Source organism: Lates calcarifer, unplaced genomic scaffold (assembly GCF_001640805.2).
Source record: "Lates calcarifer isolate ASB-BC8 unplaced genomic scaffold, TLL_Latcal_v3 _unitig_5006_quiver_581, whole genome shotgun sequence".
NCBI classification, from domain to species: domain Eukaryota; kingdom Metazoa; phylum Chordata; class Actinopteri; family Centropomidae; genus Lates; species Lates calcarifer.
Window position 1 is genome coordinate 235,549 of NW_026117230.1, and position 19,957 is coordinate 255,505.

The 19,957-nt window shown below is 41.3% G+C and overlaps 2 protein-coding genes across 3 annotated transcripts; both read right to left on the reverse strand.

Annotated features, from left to right (window-relative positions):
• Positions 1-680: 680 nt before the first annotated feature.
• LOC127140815 (uncharacterized) lies at positions 681-12,917 on the reverse strand. 2 transcript variants are annotated; one of them, XM_051068585.1, is made up of 3 exons: positions 12,786-12,917; positions 11,397-11,866; positions 681-2,186 (listed from the first exon to the last, which is right to left on the reverse strand). In XM_051068585.1, exons 2-3 carry the CDS (start codon positions 11,862-11,864, stop codon positions 1,011-1,013), a joined length of 1,644 nt encoding a protein of 547 aa, XP_050924542.1. In that variant the 5' UTR covers positions 11,865-11,866; positions 12,786-12,917; the 3' UTR covers positions 681-1,010. The 2 variants fall into 2 exon arrangements, with proteins under 2 accessions (XP_050924542.1, XP_050924541.1); XM_051068584.1 differs by lacking the exons at positions 11,397-11,866; positions 12,786-12,917 and adding an exon at positions 3,820-4,031 and having other exon boundaries at positions 681-2,665.
• A 3,761-nt stretch (positions 12,918-16,678) lies between these two features.
• On the reverse strand, positions 16,679-19,586 carry LOC108873232 (cephalotoxin-like protein). Its single transcript, XM_051068583.1, has 2 exons — positions 19,418-19,586; positions 16,679-18,849 (listed from the first exon to the last, which is right to left on the reverse strand). Exon 2 carries the CDS (start codon positions 18,845-18,847, stop codon positions 17,192-17,194), a length of 1,656 nt encoding a protein of 551 aa, XP_050924540.1. The 5' UTR covers positions 18,848-18,849; positions 19,418-19,586; the 3' UTR covers positions 16,679-17,191.
• Positions 19,587-19,957: the final 371 nt, after the last annotated feature.

Sequence of the window (19,957 nt, forward strand, 5' to 3'; positions counted from 1 at the left end):
TCTTTCAGACGTGTCAGACTGTTTACATCTCTCACACGCGCCTATCTGAACTCTCTTCTTCCTCTGCTAGCCACAACAAAACCTGTCACACCGTATCCACACAGCTCCCCCTGCTGTCCGTCCTCCTCCAGTCCCTGCTCACATTACCAACAGACACCTGATTGTCCCTGCTTAAATAGAAAATATAAAAACACCTCCTCCGCCAGTGAGCTGTGTCCTCTTAAACACAAGGTCTCTGACCATTAAAACCGTGAACTCAACGAGTAAACTGGACTTTCTCTTCTGAACTGAGATGAATTAGAGCTGCTGATGTCTTGATGTAAAATCACAGGAAAAGGGATTCTTAATCCACCACATGGATCAGACAGGAAGTGAGGAATCAAAGACCAGGGGGAATCATTATGAGCTACACAGTGATTCAGTTCATTTATCTTCAACATTTTATTGATATTTATGAACATCTGATCCATTAAAACCACCATCTGAATGTTCCTCTTTTATTTCCAAATGAATGAGAATATGAGTGAGTCAACAACACTGAGCTGAAAACTGACAGGATGACTCATTATAAAACTTCCTCATTTTAATTAAAGAGTCAGAGTTTTTCCTGTTTTCATGTGTTGGAATCAAACCTTCACTTTATCTTCAGAGTCAAACAGAAAGAATGAAAACTCTCAGAATGAAGCTGGAGATGATTTTTAATAACACGACATCTGCTTCTTTTACAATCACAGACAAGAGCAAAGAAATGAAGCACATAGAGATGATGATGATGATGATGATGATGATGATGATGAGTCAGTCCAATCTAAAGGTTTTTGGTTCTGGTTGAATGAAGTTAGAACAGATCAAACTGTCCTGGATGTGTGATTGGTTACTGATGTATGATGATTTGTATGATGATGTTTTCAGATGATTCTAAACTTTCTTTCTGTGACTCCACATCTGTCTTGTTGATTCTCTCCTCAGTGTCTGAGTTTGCATCACGTTGTCTTTCCTGCAGAATCCTGCTAGTGATTGGAAGATGTCAAACCAAGTCTCTTGAGAATCTTGTCCAGTTTGATGTTAAGGGTGCTGATATCAGGCACAGGATGTTCTAATTTGGCCACTGGGCTCCTGCGGATTTTAGCATCATTTTCACATCTGTCTCCATAGTAACGATCTGGGCACTTACACAGGTGATCATTGGAGTCCAGCAGCCTCTCACACTTTCCACCGTTCTGACAGGGATCAGGGTCACAGACAGGTAAGGTTTTGGAGTAATAGATGTGGATGTTGTATGGATTTAAAATTCCCCATTTACACTTGAAACTCTGAAGGGCATTTGGGTCTACAACAAAGTCATTAACAGTTGAATAGCTGCTGTACATCACTTTGATATACTCTGTGACAGGAACACCAGCCACCTCATGACTGCACACTTTTTTATGTTCAATATCCTCACACAGTGTCCTTTCTACACTAGCTGTCCTACCCCAACCAGACCATCTCTCCTGGTAACAAGAAATCAACTGATTCTTAACTTCTTCTTTTCTTTCTTCGTTTGTTTTCTGAGTGTAGCCCACAGCCACAGTGATCTTACCCACAGGGACATTTGTCATACTATATCTATAGATGTATTTTTGCTCCTGGTCTGTGTTGTACACCAGCACCACCCAGTTATACCAGTTGTACTTGTTGTCCAGAGCCTTCTTCACCTGAGCAGCAATGGCGGTTTTGTCATCAGGATTCATTGCTTTTCCGATCTCCTCCACATCCTTCTCCATGTACTTCTTGTAGTTGTCCAGGCAGAACTTCACAGCTGATATCTGAGCCTTGGAGACGGTCTTGAACATCTGGGTTTGTTCAGCTTCTTTGCCTGATGGGTTAAAACCGACCAGATCCCAGTAGAGCTGGTTGAGGAACATTCCCTTCACCAGCAAGCTGCTAAAATATATGTTATATTTACCGATCTCTCTAATGCTACATTTAAACTTCTTCTTCAGCAGGTTGTTGAGGTTTCCACTCAGAGACGTGCTGCTGACTGTCAGGTAATGGTAGAGGTTGGCCACACTGGCCTCAACTGCTGTGTTCTCATAGTAGTTGGTGAATATCTCTGCCAGTCGGAGTTTGTCTTCAGCAGTGTTTACCAACCCACTGTTTTCACGGAACTCGTCAAACTTCTTCCAGGCGTTGAGGATGCGGACCTCATCTTGAGAATAGACGCTGGCGTAGTTGAACCATTCTACATCTGTTGCCAAGTTGGAGATCTGGAGGGAGAGAGAGTCCAGTTTCCTGTTCACCTCAGCAAACCCTTCCCTCAGCTCCTTCAGAGGGTTTTCTTGAGGGACAAGGGCCAAGACCAAATTTGCAATTGGTGATGCCAGACGTATGAATTGAAGACAAACTTTGGTGAATACTGAGATACCCTTCAACACACCTGACAATGTTTCAGGATTTTTCTTTCCAATCACTTCATTGATTATAGTCAAAGTGTCTTTTGAAAATTGCACAGATGCTGTGACCTCCTCTCTGGTACGGAAAGGCAGCTCTCTTTTTACCCTGTGTGGTGGAAACAGGTCAGTGGAGGTGGAGTCATGTGACCAAGCAGAGGAGGTCGTCCAGTAAAGAAGAAGGATCAGTGAAGGCAACAGCATGGAGGTAGACCACCGTGGAGACGCCATGACTGCAACACAGATAACATAACATGGGATATTTTCCTTAACGCTGTACATTGAAGAGTAACTCACCCTCCCCTCACAACCTGCTGTTTTCTAGAAGTTTTCCTTATTCAAACTGACGGACTGAGAGTTTTGTTTGGTGCAGAGACTGTGATTCTGTCCAGGGCAAATTTGTGAAACTGGGCCATAAAACCAGCTCAGTATCCTGCTAATGAAGCCCACATTGGACAGTTCATTAAGATTTACATCATGTCCTTTGATGGATGTGTATGTCTGACCTTCATACCAGAGACCAGAGTTCACATCCCATCACAGAGGCCATGTAACTTACATAATTTTCTATATACATAACTGTGTATCCAGACAGTTTGTTAAAGTCACTCAGTATCTTTAAAAGGAGAAAATGGACAGGTCTAATTTTAATATATTAAAAGATCATCTGCATATAGTGTTGGAGCTGAAAGCAGCACCAAAAGGCTCAATGTCTAAAGCCAATAAAATAAATAATAAAGGGCAGTCCGTCATTATTATTTACAGGGTTAAACCTAATATAATCAACCTCCAATGATGTTTGTTATTTCAACTCTCAGAGTAGATGAACCTATCTGAAAGATATCTGAAACACAGTGTTGTTTAAATGTAGTAATTTGGGCAAAGACTGGACAGGTTAACCCACAACTTCATGATGTCATCATAGTGACTTTTAATATCATCACACAAACAAATTTCAGAGGATCGGAAACCAATGAACACCGGAATCAGAATTAAAAACACAATCGCAACCTCTACACAAGTGAAACAATGAGATTATTGTGTGTCAAACCAGTTTTACCAGTTTTTGGTCATTTTTACACTCTCAAAAAATTCTTCTCTGTGAAGCCATATTTATACATTAATATGTTTAAAAGCATTATTCCTCACCTCAGCAAACTTTGTAGGATCGAAGACAAACATATTCTCAGTTTGACTGAACCATTAACAGATTGTACTGCAGCCTATTGATTTTCTGTAGGGTCACAGGTTTGGGGAAAAAAATGCAAAATTCCTAAAAGAGTGATACTGAATTAGACCTATGGACATGACATCTGCTGCAGTGATCATCTGTATGTAACTATGTTTAACTGTACGATCCCTGTTAGATAAATAAAAAGACTCAGACCTGGGAAGAGGCTTGGAGAGCTGGATACTGGTCCAGAAAGGTGTGGCTGGTGGAGCTGATCAGCAGGTAGTCTGGATGGTTGTTGAATGATGGTCTGTGACCACAGTCTGGAGGCTGTTGATCTCTGAGCTCCACACAGCACAACCAGTCATTCTTATAGGAGGCTGACTGACCACACCTTCCCTTCAACCACATGATTCTCATCCACTTTGGAGCAGGTGGAGCTGGAGGCACAGAGGTTTACCTTATATGGAGAAAAGACAGAAAGACGACTGCTTTATCTGAACAGACCAAAACCACAAAGGAAACAAGTTTCAAGTTTCAGGAAATATGGTCACAGTGTCCCCCTCTGTTCCTGAGTTTTGGTGTTGAATAATGGACAGAAAGGTGTTTTTGCTGAACATGATGTCACAGTGAAGATGACCTTTGAACTTTGACAGTATCAGGCCCATGGTTTTAATGTTGTGGCTGATCTGTGTCCTTGATTTAGTTTTACAGTTTACAGTTTAACCCTTTCAGACCCGACCCACAGGTAATAGGATGAGGCTCACCAACACAGGGTGTACTGGCCCTCGGCAGGTTAACCAAAGCTTGGACGTGCTAGCACTAAAAGTCTACAAATGGTTCAGAATGCTGCAGCTAGAATGCTAACCAAATCGAGAAGGTTTGACCACATTGCTCTGGTTTTAGCCTCCCTTCATTGGCTCCCTGTTCATGTTAGATCAGACTTTAAAGTTCTCTTAATGACTTAGAAAATTCTAAATGGGTTAGCCCCCTCATACCTGTCTGATCTTCTTAACCCTTATATTCCCTCCCATGTTCTGTGTTCACAGAGTGCAGGGCTGCTGTCTGTCCCCAGAATTAAAAAGAAGTCAGCAGGCTGCAGGGCCTTCTCCTATCGGCCCCCTTCCTCTGGAACAACCTCCCTATTGATATTAGACATGCTGAGTCAGTTCAGGCTTTTAAATCCAAACTAAAAACTCATCTTTATGCCTTAACTTTCAACTAGCATATTCTGATTCCTATTTCAGGATACCATTTTTCCTTCGGCAGGTTGGGTCAGTCTCAATGCATCAGTTAAGCTTAGTAGTTATTAAATTATTTATTTAATAACTATATTTATTTATTGTGTTTCTTCTCTCAAACACATTAGTGCCCAGGCTGTGCTTCTCTCTCTCTGCTACTGTCTCTTACTGCAGGGTTCTGCCTCCAGAGCTGTAGAGTCTCCTGCTGCTCCCATGATCCAGCTCAACCCATGATATTACAACATTTAAACATTTATTAGTGTTACACACAGGTTGCACCAAATACTAATAAGGAGGTGGGCGGGAGTGTGTATTGAGGCTTCCTATTGACTATCCAGTTCAAAATAAAAAAGTGTTCTCCTCCTGAAGTTAGCATGCTAAACAGCTAGCCCCGGCTCGTCTTGTCTTGTCACTTTCCAATACTGAGTCATTGTTGCGTAAAGAAGTAGCTCTGCTTAGAGGATGTATTCTAACCTTTTGGAGATTAGAAAATGTGTGTGTATAAATATATGTAGGTGTTTCATTTATCTGTAATTTGTGAAAAAGACCTTTGGTCTTGTGATCTGTTGTCTGTTGAGAGAATAAACTACACCAAGAGAAATATTTCCATAAAGATATTTGAGCCCAGACCAGGTATAAATATATTTAGATGAAATTTGTCTCTCTTTAGACCTTACAGGCTGAGGCGCCAAATTACATTACTGAATTACTCCAAACATTGTCCTTTTCGACTTAAGAATCTGTCATTGTGAATCAACATTATTGTCCAAAAAAGAGAGAGAGAGAAGGAGCAGCTCACACTGTAGATAAGGCCAGAAAAAGGAGATGTTGAGGTTTGGAGACATGATAACCTGCAGCCCAACTTCTGTTTCTGTGGTTCACTGTAAGAAACAGACGTGATGCTGCAGTTATGGTGTTGAGTGTAAAAACCACAGCAGAAAACACAAAATCCATCAATAAAATAGCAAGAACAATCACTGAACGAACAAAAGCTTTGACTGAAACAACAAAAACCTGCAGCCTAATTTGACCATGGCCAGACCATGTCCTGCAGGACTCCTAGTTCTCCTGGTCTCTGAAGATAGTTCTTTATGACTCTGGCTGTGTGTGGACTCGTCTCTGTACCACCTGCATTATATTGTTATATGTTTTTTAAAAATTTCTTCCTCTCCTTTAAAGTTTTGTTGCTCCTGTTAACACAAGTTTCACCTTTATAATATCTTAGTTCCATCAAGAAAAAGGCTGTGGTGCCTGTTGCACTGCTCCTTGGCCCTGAAACACCATCACTGAAGGTAACCACTCCATCCCCTATCCCCCTGGTCCTCAGCAAGATCAGTGGTGGAAGAACTACTAAGATTCTTTTCTCAAATAAACATACAAATACAGCAGTGTAAAATGAGACAACCATTCCCCTCTGGAGGCCGAATAGGAGGGCAACACTGGGTCCCGTCTGGAGACAGAGCAGGAGTCATCTGAGCCATCGACAGGAGAGGAGGGACAGGAGTCGGCTGAGGCTTCAACTGATGGGAGAAATGGAGCTGGTGTCAGCTGGACCCACAAGAGGAGCTGGAGTTAGTTGGACCACCAGTGGGAGAGCTGGATCTGGGGTTGACCAGACCAATGAAAGGGGAAAGAGAACTGGAATCAGTCGGACTGCTGACTGGGAACCAGGAGTAGACTCTGTGTCAGCCAACTGAGACACAACCTCAAACACTGATTAGATATCAGCTGGAAACCCTGACACAAGAACAGACGAGACATCAGCCTGGACAGTAAACTCAGGAATAGACAGGACTTTGACTGGGACCCCAGATACTGAAACAGGTGAGACATCGGCCAGGCCAGCTGTCACAGGAACTGACACAGGGAGAGGCAAGGTGTCAACCAAGACCCCAACACTGGAAACTGGTGACACGTCACTAAACTTATTGTGAATCATATTTAGACCAAATTTGTCTCTTTAGATGACATGACCTCAACATTGTCTTTTTCCACTTAAGAATCTGTCATTGTGAATCAACATTATTGTAAAAAAAAAAAAAAAAAGAGAGAGAGAGAGAAGGAACAGCTCACACTGTAGATAAGGCCAGAAAAAGGAGATATTGAGCTTTGGAGACATGATAACCTGCAGCCTAACTTCTGCTTCTGTGGTTCATTGTAAGAAACAGAAGTGATGCTGCAGTTATGGTGTTAAAGCTGAAAACCATCGCTGAAAACACAGAATCTAGCAAAGTTTGATACTAAACTGAAGCTGAGTAAAGAAATGATCACAATCAGTGAATAACAATGAAAAAAAAATCAGTGTGAACAGCATCCAAAATAAATGAGAGAATCTAAACAACAAACTTAAAATATGAGTTAATATTTATACATTTAATTTAATTCAGACAATTAAATTAGTGATTTGTCAGAGAGGTTACCTTACCTTAAACATTCATCACTTTGACACATACAACCCACCTAAACATTGTTGTAGACCAAGCACACCCCCATGGCAACAATACTCCCCAATGTCAGGGTCCTCCCCTAACCTGAACCCCAGGACAATGCTCCCACCCACCACATAAACTGCTCAGAAATGTCTCCCAGAACATGACAAAGAGCCAGAGGTGTTGACCTGGCCTCTAAACTCCCCAGATCCCAGATCAGCCTGTAACCTGACAGCTAAAAACAACCTGGAATACAAAGACCATTTTTAGAAACTGGTGGTTATTCTAAGAATGTCCACTAGATGGAGCCAAGTCCTTCAGAGCTGGTTTACTGAGTCTGTTAACTCTCATCCTCGTCCTTCTACAGCTGTCCACCAGGTGGAGCCAGAGTTCTCCACAGTGATTATTCTGGGTCTAATTTCTCTGACTTCGCTGAGGTTTTAACTGAAAATCATCTGTGTCCACACACACATGAACAAAATGAAAGACTGATAACTGAAACAGGTCAATGTGCAATAAGTGTCCACATTGCATCATGTGACAGTGTCGTCCACAGTGTTCCTGGACAGACACTGTTGTTAAACTGAGACTGACACTGAGTACAGGGCTGTGGTGGACAACTTTGTCACTTGGTGTGAGCAGAACCATCTGCAGCTCAACGTGGCAAAGACCAAGGAACTGGTGGTGGACATGAGGAGAACTAGGGCTCCAGTGTCCCCTGTTTCCATCGGTGGGGTCAGTGTGGATATGGTTGAGGATTACAGGTACTTAGGGGTGTACTTGGATAATAAACTGGACTGGACCAAACTTTCTGAGGTTGCTGAGGTCCTTCAACATCTACCAGACTATGCTGCGGATATTTTTTGAGTCAGTGGTGGCCAGTGCCATCCTTTATGCTGTTGTGTGCTGGGGCAGCAGACTGAAAGTGAAAGACGCAAACAAACTGAATAAGCTAATCCACAAAGCCACGCTGTGGGAGGGGATCTGGACTCTCTGACAGCAGTGTCAGAGAGGAGAATGTTGTCTAAGATTAGGCCTATATTGGACAACTCTTCCCACCCTCTCGATGACGTGCTGGTTAGCAGAAGAAGCACATTCAGTCAAAGACTCATCCCCCCACAATGCACCACTGAGCGGCACAGGAAATCGTTCCTGCCGGTGGCTATCAACCTGTTTAACTCCTCCCTCTAAGATGCAGTCCATCTTAGGGAGCTGTTCTCTTGTTATATGTGCAATACACAAAATATCCTCCCACTCTGTATATATTTTTTATCTGAACAATTTAATGTTAACAATTTAAATGTCTGTAAATATTAACAATGTACATAGTGTCCATTTTGAAGTGGTAGATTTCTTCATTTTCTTCTTGATTTTCTATTTTTGTATTTCTACTTTTTATCTTTTATTTTATATTATTATTATTATTATTATTATTATTATTATTACTATTTTTTGTGGATTGGGTTTCATTACTATTTTATTTTATTTGTGTCTTTGTTATGTTACTTTCCCCTTTATGTATCTGTACTATGAAATGGGGCACTGCAATCCAACAATTGGATAAAGGATTCTGATTCTGATTCTGATTAAATTGTCCAATATACAGACTCTCTGTAACAGAGACCTCATGATTTTCTCTGCTGAAACAACATTAGAGTCCAGAGGTTCTGTGGATGTTAGAAAACATTAGCTTCCAGTGATAACATATCTGGCCCCTGGTTTTTATTTAAGGTTTCATTAAAAACATATGTTAATTATATGTAGGATTTGTCTGTGAAGGTTCTCAGTCATCCAGGTCATGATAGTCTTAAATGCTAAGGGTCAGAGGTCAGAGATAATAACTTCCTCAAGTTTAACAGAAAAGTATCTTGATAAAAAATCACAGGAAGAGTCAAACAGAAACAATGAAAACTCTCAGAATGAAGCTGGAGATGATTTTTAATAACATGACATTTGACTTCTTTTACAATCACAGACAAGAGCAAAGAAGTCAAGCACATAGAGATGATGATGATGATGATTTGTGATTGACTGTAATCATAACTCATTTATTGATGTTTTATTCAGTTATTAATCCAGTGTATTGATTTTCAGATGAGTCTGAGCTTCCTCTGGTTCCACATTTACAACCTGACGACCACACAAACTCTAACTTTCCCAGCTGAGTTAAAAAGTTAGAGTCTGCTCATGCCCCCCAAAAAAATCCATTTGATTTTTGTGTTAAAGTGATTATCTTGTATACATGTGTTATTTATCCAATGAGGACAGGTTATTTTAAGGTTTGTTAACTTTGCAACAATTCTAGTTTAGTAATTTGATGTTTTGTAAAGTCAGAGCTGATCCTTATTTACCGTCTTTTTTAAACTCCTGAGGGTGAAACATGTAAACAATCTAACATCATCACCACACTGAGTAATAAGTTCTTCCTTTGGCTGAACTGTCTGAACACACAGCACATCATTCCTCATGTTGTTGTGTTGCAGCTGCAAAGATTTAACTGGACGATTCTCAAAACAACTCACAACATATGGATCCAAGATAATCACTTGTTGCAGTTTAAATTGATTTTATAAAGGATATTTGCATGAGATCGTTGTGCATAATATTGATCATGTTCATACAAAACATGTTGTTTTGAAAAGATGAATTTTTGTAAGCAAAATTTGGATTTTGTTAAACAAGTTGTGTTCACAACATCTGGATCTTTGTACAAGAAATGTAACGTGTGCTCACAAGGTTAAAAGGAAGTCTCAGATTTTCAGCTCAGAGGTTCAGTTGCTTCCATCTTCATTTGCAGGTTGGCAGGAGATAATATTTGGACTGTTTAGTGCTGTTGTCAGATGCTCAATCACTTGATGGGTGGTTGGTTTTTGAGTTTGTATCAATTTGGTTCAGAATTCTTCCTCTGATGGGGATTTTGCACTTTGATAGTCTTGTCAAGTTTGGACTCCATCGTGTCCAGTCTGGACTCCATCTTATTCAGTTTGTTGTCAATGGTGCTGATGTCAGGCACAGACTGGAATTTATCAGCCACTGGAGTCTTGCTGATTTTGAATATTTTTTCACATTTGTCTCCATAGAAACCATCTGGGCAGTTACACAGCCATTCATTGGAGTCCAGCAGCCTCTCACACTTTCCTTTGTTCTTACAGGGATTAGGAGCACAGAGGGTTAAGGTTCTGGAGTAATAGATGTGGAGCTCGCCATCTTGTTTTTTTGGAGTGCTGCCTGTAAAACAAGGAGAAATCTGCAGGGCGACTGGGACTTTGGCAATTGTCTTTGTTTCTCCTTTAAAGCTGGCATGCATCACTTTAACTAACTCTCTCACAAAAACACCAGAAACCTTTCGACTGCACCGTGGTATCTCCTGCCGTGTGATATCATCACAAGATGTCTCGCCTACCACCTTGCCCATTTGTTTTGTTTGTGGTTGCTTGTAACAAGAACTCAACTCTTTTATTACTTCCTCTTTTTTTTCTATGTTAGCTTTCTGAGTGTAGCCCACAGCCACAGTGATTTTACCAACAGGGATATTCTCCATATTATAAAAGGTGTGACTTTTTGTGGGGCCTGTTTGGTGCACCAGCACCACCCAGTTATACCAGTTGTACTTCTTGTCCAGAGCCTTTTTCACCTGATCGGCGATGGCTTGTTTGTTGTCAGGATTCAGTACTTTGGCGATATCCTCCACATCATCCTTCATATATTTATTATAATTGTCCAGGCAGAACTTCACAGCTGATATCTGAGCCTTGGAGACGGTCTTGAACATCTGGGTTTGTTCAGCTTCTTTGCCTGATGGGTTAAAACCAACCAGATTCCAGTAGAGCTGGTTGAGTACCATCCCCCTCCACAGCAAGCTGCTAAAATATATGTTATATTTACCGATCTCACTGATGCTACATTTAAACTTCTTCCTTAGCAGGTCGTTGAGGTTTCCACTCAGAGACGTGCTGCTGACTGTCAGGTAATGGTAGAGGTTGGCCACACTGGCCTCAACTGCTGTGTTCTCATAGTAGTTGGTGAATATCTCTGCCAGTCGGAGTTTGTCTTCAGCAGTTTTTACCAACCCACTGTTTTCACGGAACTCTGTTAACTTCTTCCAGGCGTTGAGGATGCGGACCTCATCTTGAGAATAGACGCTGGCGTAGCTGAACCATTCTACATCTGTTGCCAGGTTGGAGATCTGGATGGAAAGAAGGTCCAGTTTCCTGTTCACCTCAGCAAACCCTTCACTCAACGGGTCACGCTGAGGAATAAAAACCAAGACCAAGACAATGATTGAAGAGACCAGAGTTCCGATGCCAGGCGCCAAGCTGGCAAAGCCAGAGATCCCCTTCAACACACCTGCTATATTGTCAGTTCCAATGTAATCCACCACATCTTTCATTACACTTAGAGACTGTGTTACAACATTTAGGCCTTTTTCTGTTTTGTCTTTGGTGTCTTCAGGCAAGATTCTCTTGAACCTGTCGAGGGCTGAGAGGTCGGTGGAGGTGGAGTCATGTGACTGAGCAGAGGAGGTCGTCCAGTAAAGAAGAAGGATCAGTGAAGCCAACAGCATGGAGGTAGACCACTGTGGAGACACCATGACTGCAACACAGATAACATAACATGGGATATTTTCCTTAACGCTGTACATTGAAGGGTAACTCACCCTCCCTTCACAACCTGCTGTTTTCTAGAAGTTTTCCTTATTCAAACTGAGAGTTTTGTTTGGTGCACAGACTGTGATTCTGTCCAGGGCAAATTTGTGAAACTGGGCCATAAAACCAGCTCAGTATCCTGCTAATGAAGCCCACATTGGACAGTTCATTAAGTTCATCATGTCCTTTGATGGACGTGTATGTCTGACCTTCATACCAGAGACCAGATTTCACATCCCATCACAGACCTGCAGGAACATTTGTCCCTTTATCTTACCTTAAAGGATCAGAGACCAGTGAAATGCAGCATTTTTATATCAAGTTCTCATTCAACAGTATTTAATATTTTCCCAGATCTCAGAACAAAAGAGTCATGAACAGAGGGGCAACAGTGGTAAAAGAAGAACAACCTGTGGTCAGTCATGTTTGTCAGTCAAAGACTCAGTCATGGAAAACCAGAATCAAAAAACCTGAAGTTTCCACTACACAAGTGAAACAATGAGGTCATTCTATGTCAAACCAGACAGAATCCAGGAAAGTGATTTCAGCACTGTCTCAGGTTTTTATCAGAGTTTGAATCTTTAATGTTCAGGTCCCAAAAATTAGGCCTGTAAAATATGTTTGGATTCTCACATGTTTAAAATTATTATTCACAGCCTTAACAACCTTTGTAGGATGTAAGACAAACATATTCTCAGTTTGACTGAACCATTAACAGATTGTACTGCAGCCTATTGATTTTCTATAGAGCAGATTTGAAAAAACAGTGATACTGAAGGTATCATAAACCTGGACCTCTGTACATTATCTGTATGTAACTACGTTTGACTGTACGATCCCTGTTAGATAAATAAAAAGACTCAGACCTGAGAAGAGGCTTGGAGAGCTGGATACTGGTCCAGAAAGGTGCGGCTGGTGGAGCTGATCAGCAGGTAGTCTGGATGGTTGTTGGATGATGGTCTGTGACCACAGTCTGGAGGCTGTTGATCTCTGAGCTCCACACAGCACAACCAGTCATTCTTATCGGAGGCTGACTGACCACACCTTCCCTTCAACCACATGATTCTCATCCACTTTGGAGCAGGTGGAGCTGGAGGCACAGAGGTTTACCTTATATGGAGAAAGGACAGAAAGACGACTGCTTAGATGACTTATCTGAACAGACCAAAACCACAAAGAGACTCTGTTCAAAGGTCTGAACCACCTCGTCTTTACCTGTTAGAAAACACCACGTACAGAAGATGGCAGATGTGAATTGTAGCCATGAGACAGTGGTTTACCTCCCTTCTCTCTCTTATACACTGAGTATACACACTAATGTCGACAGAATCTGAACCTGCACTTAGTTCAACAGGACAAAGAGAATCAGAATCAGGGTCTGGTGGGTGATACGCCTCCATAAACCAGTCAAGTTTCAGGAAATATGGTCACAGTCTCCCCTTCTGTTCCTGAGGTATGGTGTTGAATAATGGACAGAAATGTTATGATGTCACACTGAAGCTAACCTTTGACCTTTTGGATAGAAAATATCATCACTTCATAACTTTAACCTCTTAGGCTTCCGGCAGAAATTAGTCATAATCCGTACATTAGTTATGACCTTCCACCTTTGACCAAAATCTAATCCGTTCATCTCTGAGACCAAGTGAACGTTTGTGTCAAATTATAGGAAATTCTCTCAAGATGTTACTGAGATATTTTGTCCATGAGAACAGGACAGACAGACCTCCTGAAAACATGATATCTCTGTCTGTTACTGGTGCAAAGGTGATCAGTAATCTGTATAACTGTAGGTGTCAGGCTCCTAACACAGCACAGTGTCTCTGTTTGTGATGATCTGCATCAACAGGCCCAGGACGACCCACCCTTCATGTCAGGGTCATCACCGGTGACCAGAGTTGGGTCTTTGGCTGCAACCCAGAGACCAGACAGCAGCCTTCACAGAGTTAGAGCTGCAGACCAAAGACAAAGGTCCAGTACACCTGCAGCTGGTGCACTGCTGTGGCTCGTATCAGAGGGTTGGAACTAACTAAGTATATGGTGGTTTAAGTTGGAGGACTCGTCAACTTCATCACGACTGGGAAACTCAGATTTGTCTAAAAGCTTGAACACTTAATGAGACAGAAGAGGCCGAAAACCAAACAAACATGGACGCCTCTGGTCAGCCAAAGTCTGCTGGTCATGTGATTAAACACTAATGTCATGGATATGGTGTCACATGTTGATCCTGACCAACTCTGTCACCATACAACGTCTGTCTCCACCGTCCATCACACAGGACAGAAGAAGTTCTTCCCGTTGAATCAAACAGACGAACACAGATTGAGTCCTGATGGAACAGACCTGTGGATCCACAGTCACATTCACTCTGATAAAGAACATCCAGTAATGAAAGGACACTAGAAACTCTGACAGGTGGAACAGTATTTGAATAGACAGCAGGTTCTGTTTGCTTAAACACACAGAGAGATGCTGATGGTGCAGCTGAGCAGCTCAGCTCAGCTCCATCATTTGCATCCACTCAAACATCAGGAGACCACCACTACTACTACAGTACTACTACTACTACTGCTACTACTACTACTACTGCTGCTGCTGCTGCTGCTATTATTCCTGCAACTACTTTGTTTACTGCAAGTACTACTACATTCAGTGAAATATTAGGAGATGAAAACAACAACTACTACTGTTACTGCTGCTGCTACTTGTAGATTCAATCTGCTGTTGCTCTGTCGTTATCTGAGCTGCAGTTTAAACTTGTTGTCTGGGTCAAAGTCACATGAACTTTGCTGCGTCCTCAGAGCCTGTGGTTTGCATCCAGTCAAACATCAGGAGACAACGACAACTGCTACTACCCAACTTTACCATTATTAATAAGCTATTACCATGCTTACTGCTTCATGTGCCACTGCTGCTAACAGCTGATGCAGTGGATACTGTCAAAACAGAGAAAGTGCTGAAACTGCTCACAAACAGCCAGAAAACAAACAGAACACACTTCAGCCTCTGTCACAACCAGTCACTAAGTTCTACTGTTTGGAAAGAAGAAATTCATACAGCTCTGGTTTAACAAACCAATCAATAAAATCATATGTTAAAATTATAATTATACAATTATAAAATAATATAAATTATATATTCCAATAATTTTAAACTAATGTGTTCACATATTTTAATACCCACCCCCTCCAGGGCTCCTCTATCCTCCATATTTGCATACAGACAGAGCTGCTTCAGTCATAACAGACAAGAAGAAGATGCAGATATTCTATAGGTGCTGTATTCTCTCTCTCACACATAAGGTCAATTACAACACCCTAAAGAGAACTGTTACAGGGGAATAGAGGAAAACCACTGATCATCATATTAAGAAATAATTATGAAATATAATGATTCAAAAACAAAGTCTGACAGGTGATCAGTAAAGACAAAACCACAAAATCCAAATATCTGAGTGTGTGAAAATGAAATCTCACCTTTGTGTCATTTCTTCAGTTTTCTCTTTAATCTTCCACATCTACGCTGCGTCTGCTGTAACCGAACAATGATCCCTGTTTCCAAAACACGACCTGACCAAGCACAGCCCTGACGTCGTCACAGGAAAATGACTTTTCTGGGCTTTAGACAAGTTAAAAAAAAAAAAAAAGATTAAAACTCCATGGCTCAAAAATACACAACCCCAAGACTAATAACTGATTGTGTTTACAGATGGAGGTGTCCTGTCAACAGTTTGAAAGAATAGTAAAAAGATGAGTCACTGAGATTAATTTATATCCATAAAGTGCATTTACCAATGAATCAAGACTCCCAACTCACACAAAAATAAATTCAGGCTGAAAAATCCTTCAGATTCCTTCAATACAAATCAAAAAGCTCAAAAGAGGAAGAGAGAGAAAAGAGACAGGGTCTGTAGGAGGAATAATACTCAGGAGAATGATATCATACTGGAACAAATAATCAGGGAATCATTTTAAGATTTTCTAATCATTTCTTCTCCTCCACTCCAATACAGATTTCCAGGTGGAGCCAGAGTTCTCCACAGTGATTATTCTGGGTCTAATTTCTCTGACTTCACTGAGATTTTAACTGAAAATCATCTGTGTCCACACACACATGAACAAAATGAAAGACCAATAAATAACTGAAACAGGTCAATGTGCAATAAGAGTCCACATTGAATCATGTGACAGTGTCGTCCACAGTGTTCCTGGACAGACACTGATGTTAAACTGTCCATTCAAATATACAGACTCTTTATAACAGAGACCTCATGATTCTCTCTGATGAATTCAAAACAACATGAAAGTCCAAAGGTTCTGTGGATGAGGACAGAAAGAAAATCAGCCTCCACCTTCTTCTTCAGGAGGAACATGAGAAGGAAACATCAGGTCTATAACTGTGAATGAGATCACTGCAGGATTCTCTCTGTCACACTTTAACAAGATTTTATTTCTGTGAATAAAGATCAGATGAAGGACTCCACACAGTCCAAAACTATCTCTGCCATGACACTGGGGGAATCATTATGAGCTATACAGTGATTCAGTTAATTTATCTGATCCATTAAAACCACCATCTGAATGTTCCTCTTTTATTTCCAAATGAATGAGAATATGAGTGAGTCAACAACACTGAGCTGAAAACTGACAGGATGACTCATTATAAAACTTCAGAGTCAGAGTTTTTCCTGTTTTCATGTGTTTGAATCAAACTTCACTTTATCTTCAGAGTCAACCAGAAACAATGAAAACTCTCAGAATGAAGCTGGAGATGATTTTTAATAACATGACATCTGCTTCTTTTACAATCACAGACAAGAGCAAAGAGGTGAAGCACATAGAGATAATGATGATGATGATGATGATGATGATTTGTGATTGACTGTAATTATAACTGATTTACTGATGTTTTATTCAGTTATTAATCCGCTTATTGATTTTCAGATGAGTCTGAGCTTTCTCTGGTTCCACATTTACAACCTGACGACCACACAAACTCTAACTTTCCTAGTTGAGTTAAAAAGTCCGCTCATCCCAGAAAAAAAATCCATTTGAATTTTGTGCAAAAGTGATCATCTTGTATACATCTGTTATTTATCCAATGGGAACAAGATGAATGAACAAACTCTGATCAGATCAAACTGTCCTGGATGTGTGATTGATAACTGATGTATTGAGTATTTCTTTGATTATCAATTTACTTTAGTTGTTTTCAGATGATTGTAAACCTTCTGTGACTTCACATCTGTCTTGTTGATTCTCTCCTCAGTTGATCACTGACGGGGACATCGCTCATTAAGCTTGTTGAGAATCTCCTGCAGTTTGGACTCCATCTTGTCCAGTTTGACATCAAGGGTGCTGATGTCAGGCACAGGATGTTGTAAATCGGTCTCTGAGTCGTTCCTGATGTCGAATTCCTTTTCACATCTGTCTCCATAGAAACCATCTGGGCACTCACACAGCCAATCATTGGAGTCCAGCAGCCTCTCACACTTTCCTCCATTGTCACATCCCTGACTGCAGACACTCAAGCTCTGGGAGAAGTACATTGAAATCTTATGTCTAAGTTCACCCCATGTACTGGAACCCCTCTGACATTTAGCTGTATGAAATGGTTCTGGGAACTGAGCAAAGTCGTCCCCATAGGTGACATGTGTCACTTTGACAAAGTCTGTGATTCGTAGACGTAATCTTTGCCCAGACACATCAAAGAAACGGACACATTGTTTTTCTAGCTCTGACACTTGATCACATTGTTTACGTACAAAGCAGTCATTGCCAAGCTCCTTCAGATGATCTTCTAATAACTTGTCTGCTTTCAGGGTGGGGCTGACAGCCACAGTGACTTTAGCTGAATGGAACTCCTTCATATTATACAAGATGAAATTTGACTTCTGGTCTGTGTTGTACACCAGCACCACCCAGTTATACCAGTTGTACTTCTTGTCCAGAAATGTTTTCACCTGATCAGCGATGGCGGTTTTGTTATCAGGACTCATTGCTTTGCTGATCTCCTCCACATCCTTCTCCATGTACTGTGTATAGTTTTTCAGACAGAACTTCACAGCTGATATTTGAGCTTCAGAGACGGTCTTGAACATCTCAGTTTGTACAGCTTGTTTTCTTGATGAGCTAAAACCAATCAGATCCCAGTAGAGCTGGTTGAGTACCATCCCCCTCCACAGCAAGCTGCTGAAATATATGTTATATTTACCGATCTCACCAATGTTACATTTAAACTTCTTCCTTAGCAGGTCGTTGAGGTTTCCACTCAAAGACGTGCTGCTGACTGTCAGGTAATGGTAGAGGTTGGCCACACTGGCCTCAACTGCTGTGTTCTCATAGTAGTTGGTGAATATCTCTGCCAGTCGGAGTTTGTCTTCAGCAGTGTTTACCAACCCACTGTTCTCACGGAACTCGTCAAACTTCTTCCAGGCGTTGAGGATGCGGACCTCATCTTGAGAATAGACGCTGGCGTAGTTGAACCATTCTACATCTGTTGCCAGGTTGGAGATCTGGAGGGAGAGAGAGTCCAGTTTCCTGTTCACCTCAGCAAACCCTTCTCTCAGCTCCTTCAGAGGGTTTTCTTGAGGGACAAAGGCCAAAACCACATTGACAATGGATGATACCAGACCTCCGATGACGGGTGCCGTGCTGGCGATATTGGAGATCCCCTTCAACACACTTGACAACGTTTCAATGTTTTTCTTTCCAATCCTGTCGTTGATGAAATTCAGAACATCTTTTGCAGTCTGCATAGATGCTGCTACCTCCTCTCTGGTACGGAAAGGCAGGGCTCTTCTTACCCTGTGTGGTGGAGACAGGTCGGTGGAGGTGGAGTCATGTGACCGAGCAGAGGAGGTCGTCCAGTAAAGAAGAAGGATCAGTGAAGCCAACAGCATGGAGGTAGACCAGCGTGGAGACGCCATGACTGCAACACAGATAACATAACATGGGATATTCATTAAGATTTACATCATGTCCTTTAATGGATGTGTAAAATGTTGTCACTAAATGAAATCCAGGCTTTTGTAAAATTGTTCCATATCAATATTCTTGTCTGGTGAAATGGTTACATTAAAGGTACCTCCTGTGTACCCAGACAGTTTGTTAAAGTTACTCAGTCTTTAAAAGGAGGAAATGTACAGGTCTTATTTAGATGAATATATTAAAACATCATCTGCATATAGTCAGACTTTGAACTCTTGCTTCCTGATCTCACTTCTGTGTTGGAGCTGAAAGCAGCAGCAAAACATTCAATGGCCAGAGAAAAAAAGGAACAAAGAATGGTCAGTCCCTCATTATTACTTCCAGGGTTACATATCTATGGCTTACTCAACATGTGACCAAGGATTGCCACATCATTTTAACTACATCTCTCCCTAACCTGAGTTAAGAGTTACATCTGCTGCAGTGATAAACCTGGACCTATGTACATTATCTGTATGTAACTATGTTTAACTGTACAATCCCTGTTAGATAAATAAAAAGACTCAGACCTGAGAAGAGGCTTGGAGAGCTGGATACTGGTCCAGAAAGGTGTGGCTGGTGGAGCTGATCAGCAGGTAGTCTGGATGGTTGTTGAATGATGGTCTGTGACCACAGTCTGGAGGCTGTTGATCTCTGAGCTCCACACAGCACAACCAGTCATTCTTATAGGAGGCTGACTGACCACACCTTCCCTTCAACCACATGATTCTCATCCACTTTGGAGCAGGTGGAGCTGGAGGCACAGAGGTTTACCTTATATAGAGACAGACACAAGTCATTAATGATTCAATGATAATTACTATTTCTTTTTCATTTCAGTGTTCTGCAGAAGAGAATGTAAACACCAGGTTTTGAGGACACTGATCTGAAAAACAGTCAAACAGAGTTTGAACAGAGACAGAAAAATGCTGACCTGCAGGTTTTTCTCTGTTTAAAAAGCCAAAGTCCTGTTGGTGGTCCACAGCATCACAGTCTTTGTTTAACAAGCAAATATTACAGATTATTTTTGATGAAATCTTTCACTTGAATGTGTGTATGAACAGAATCCA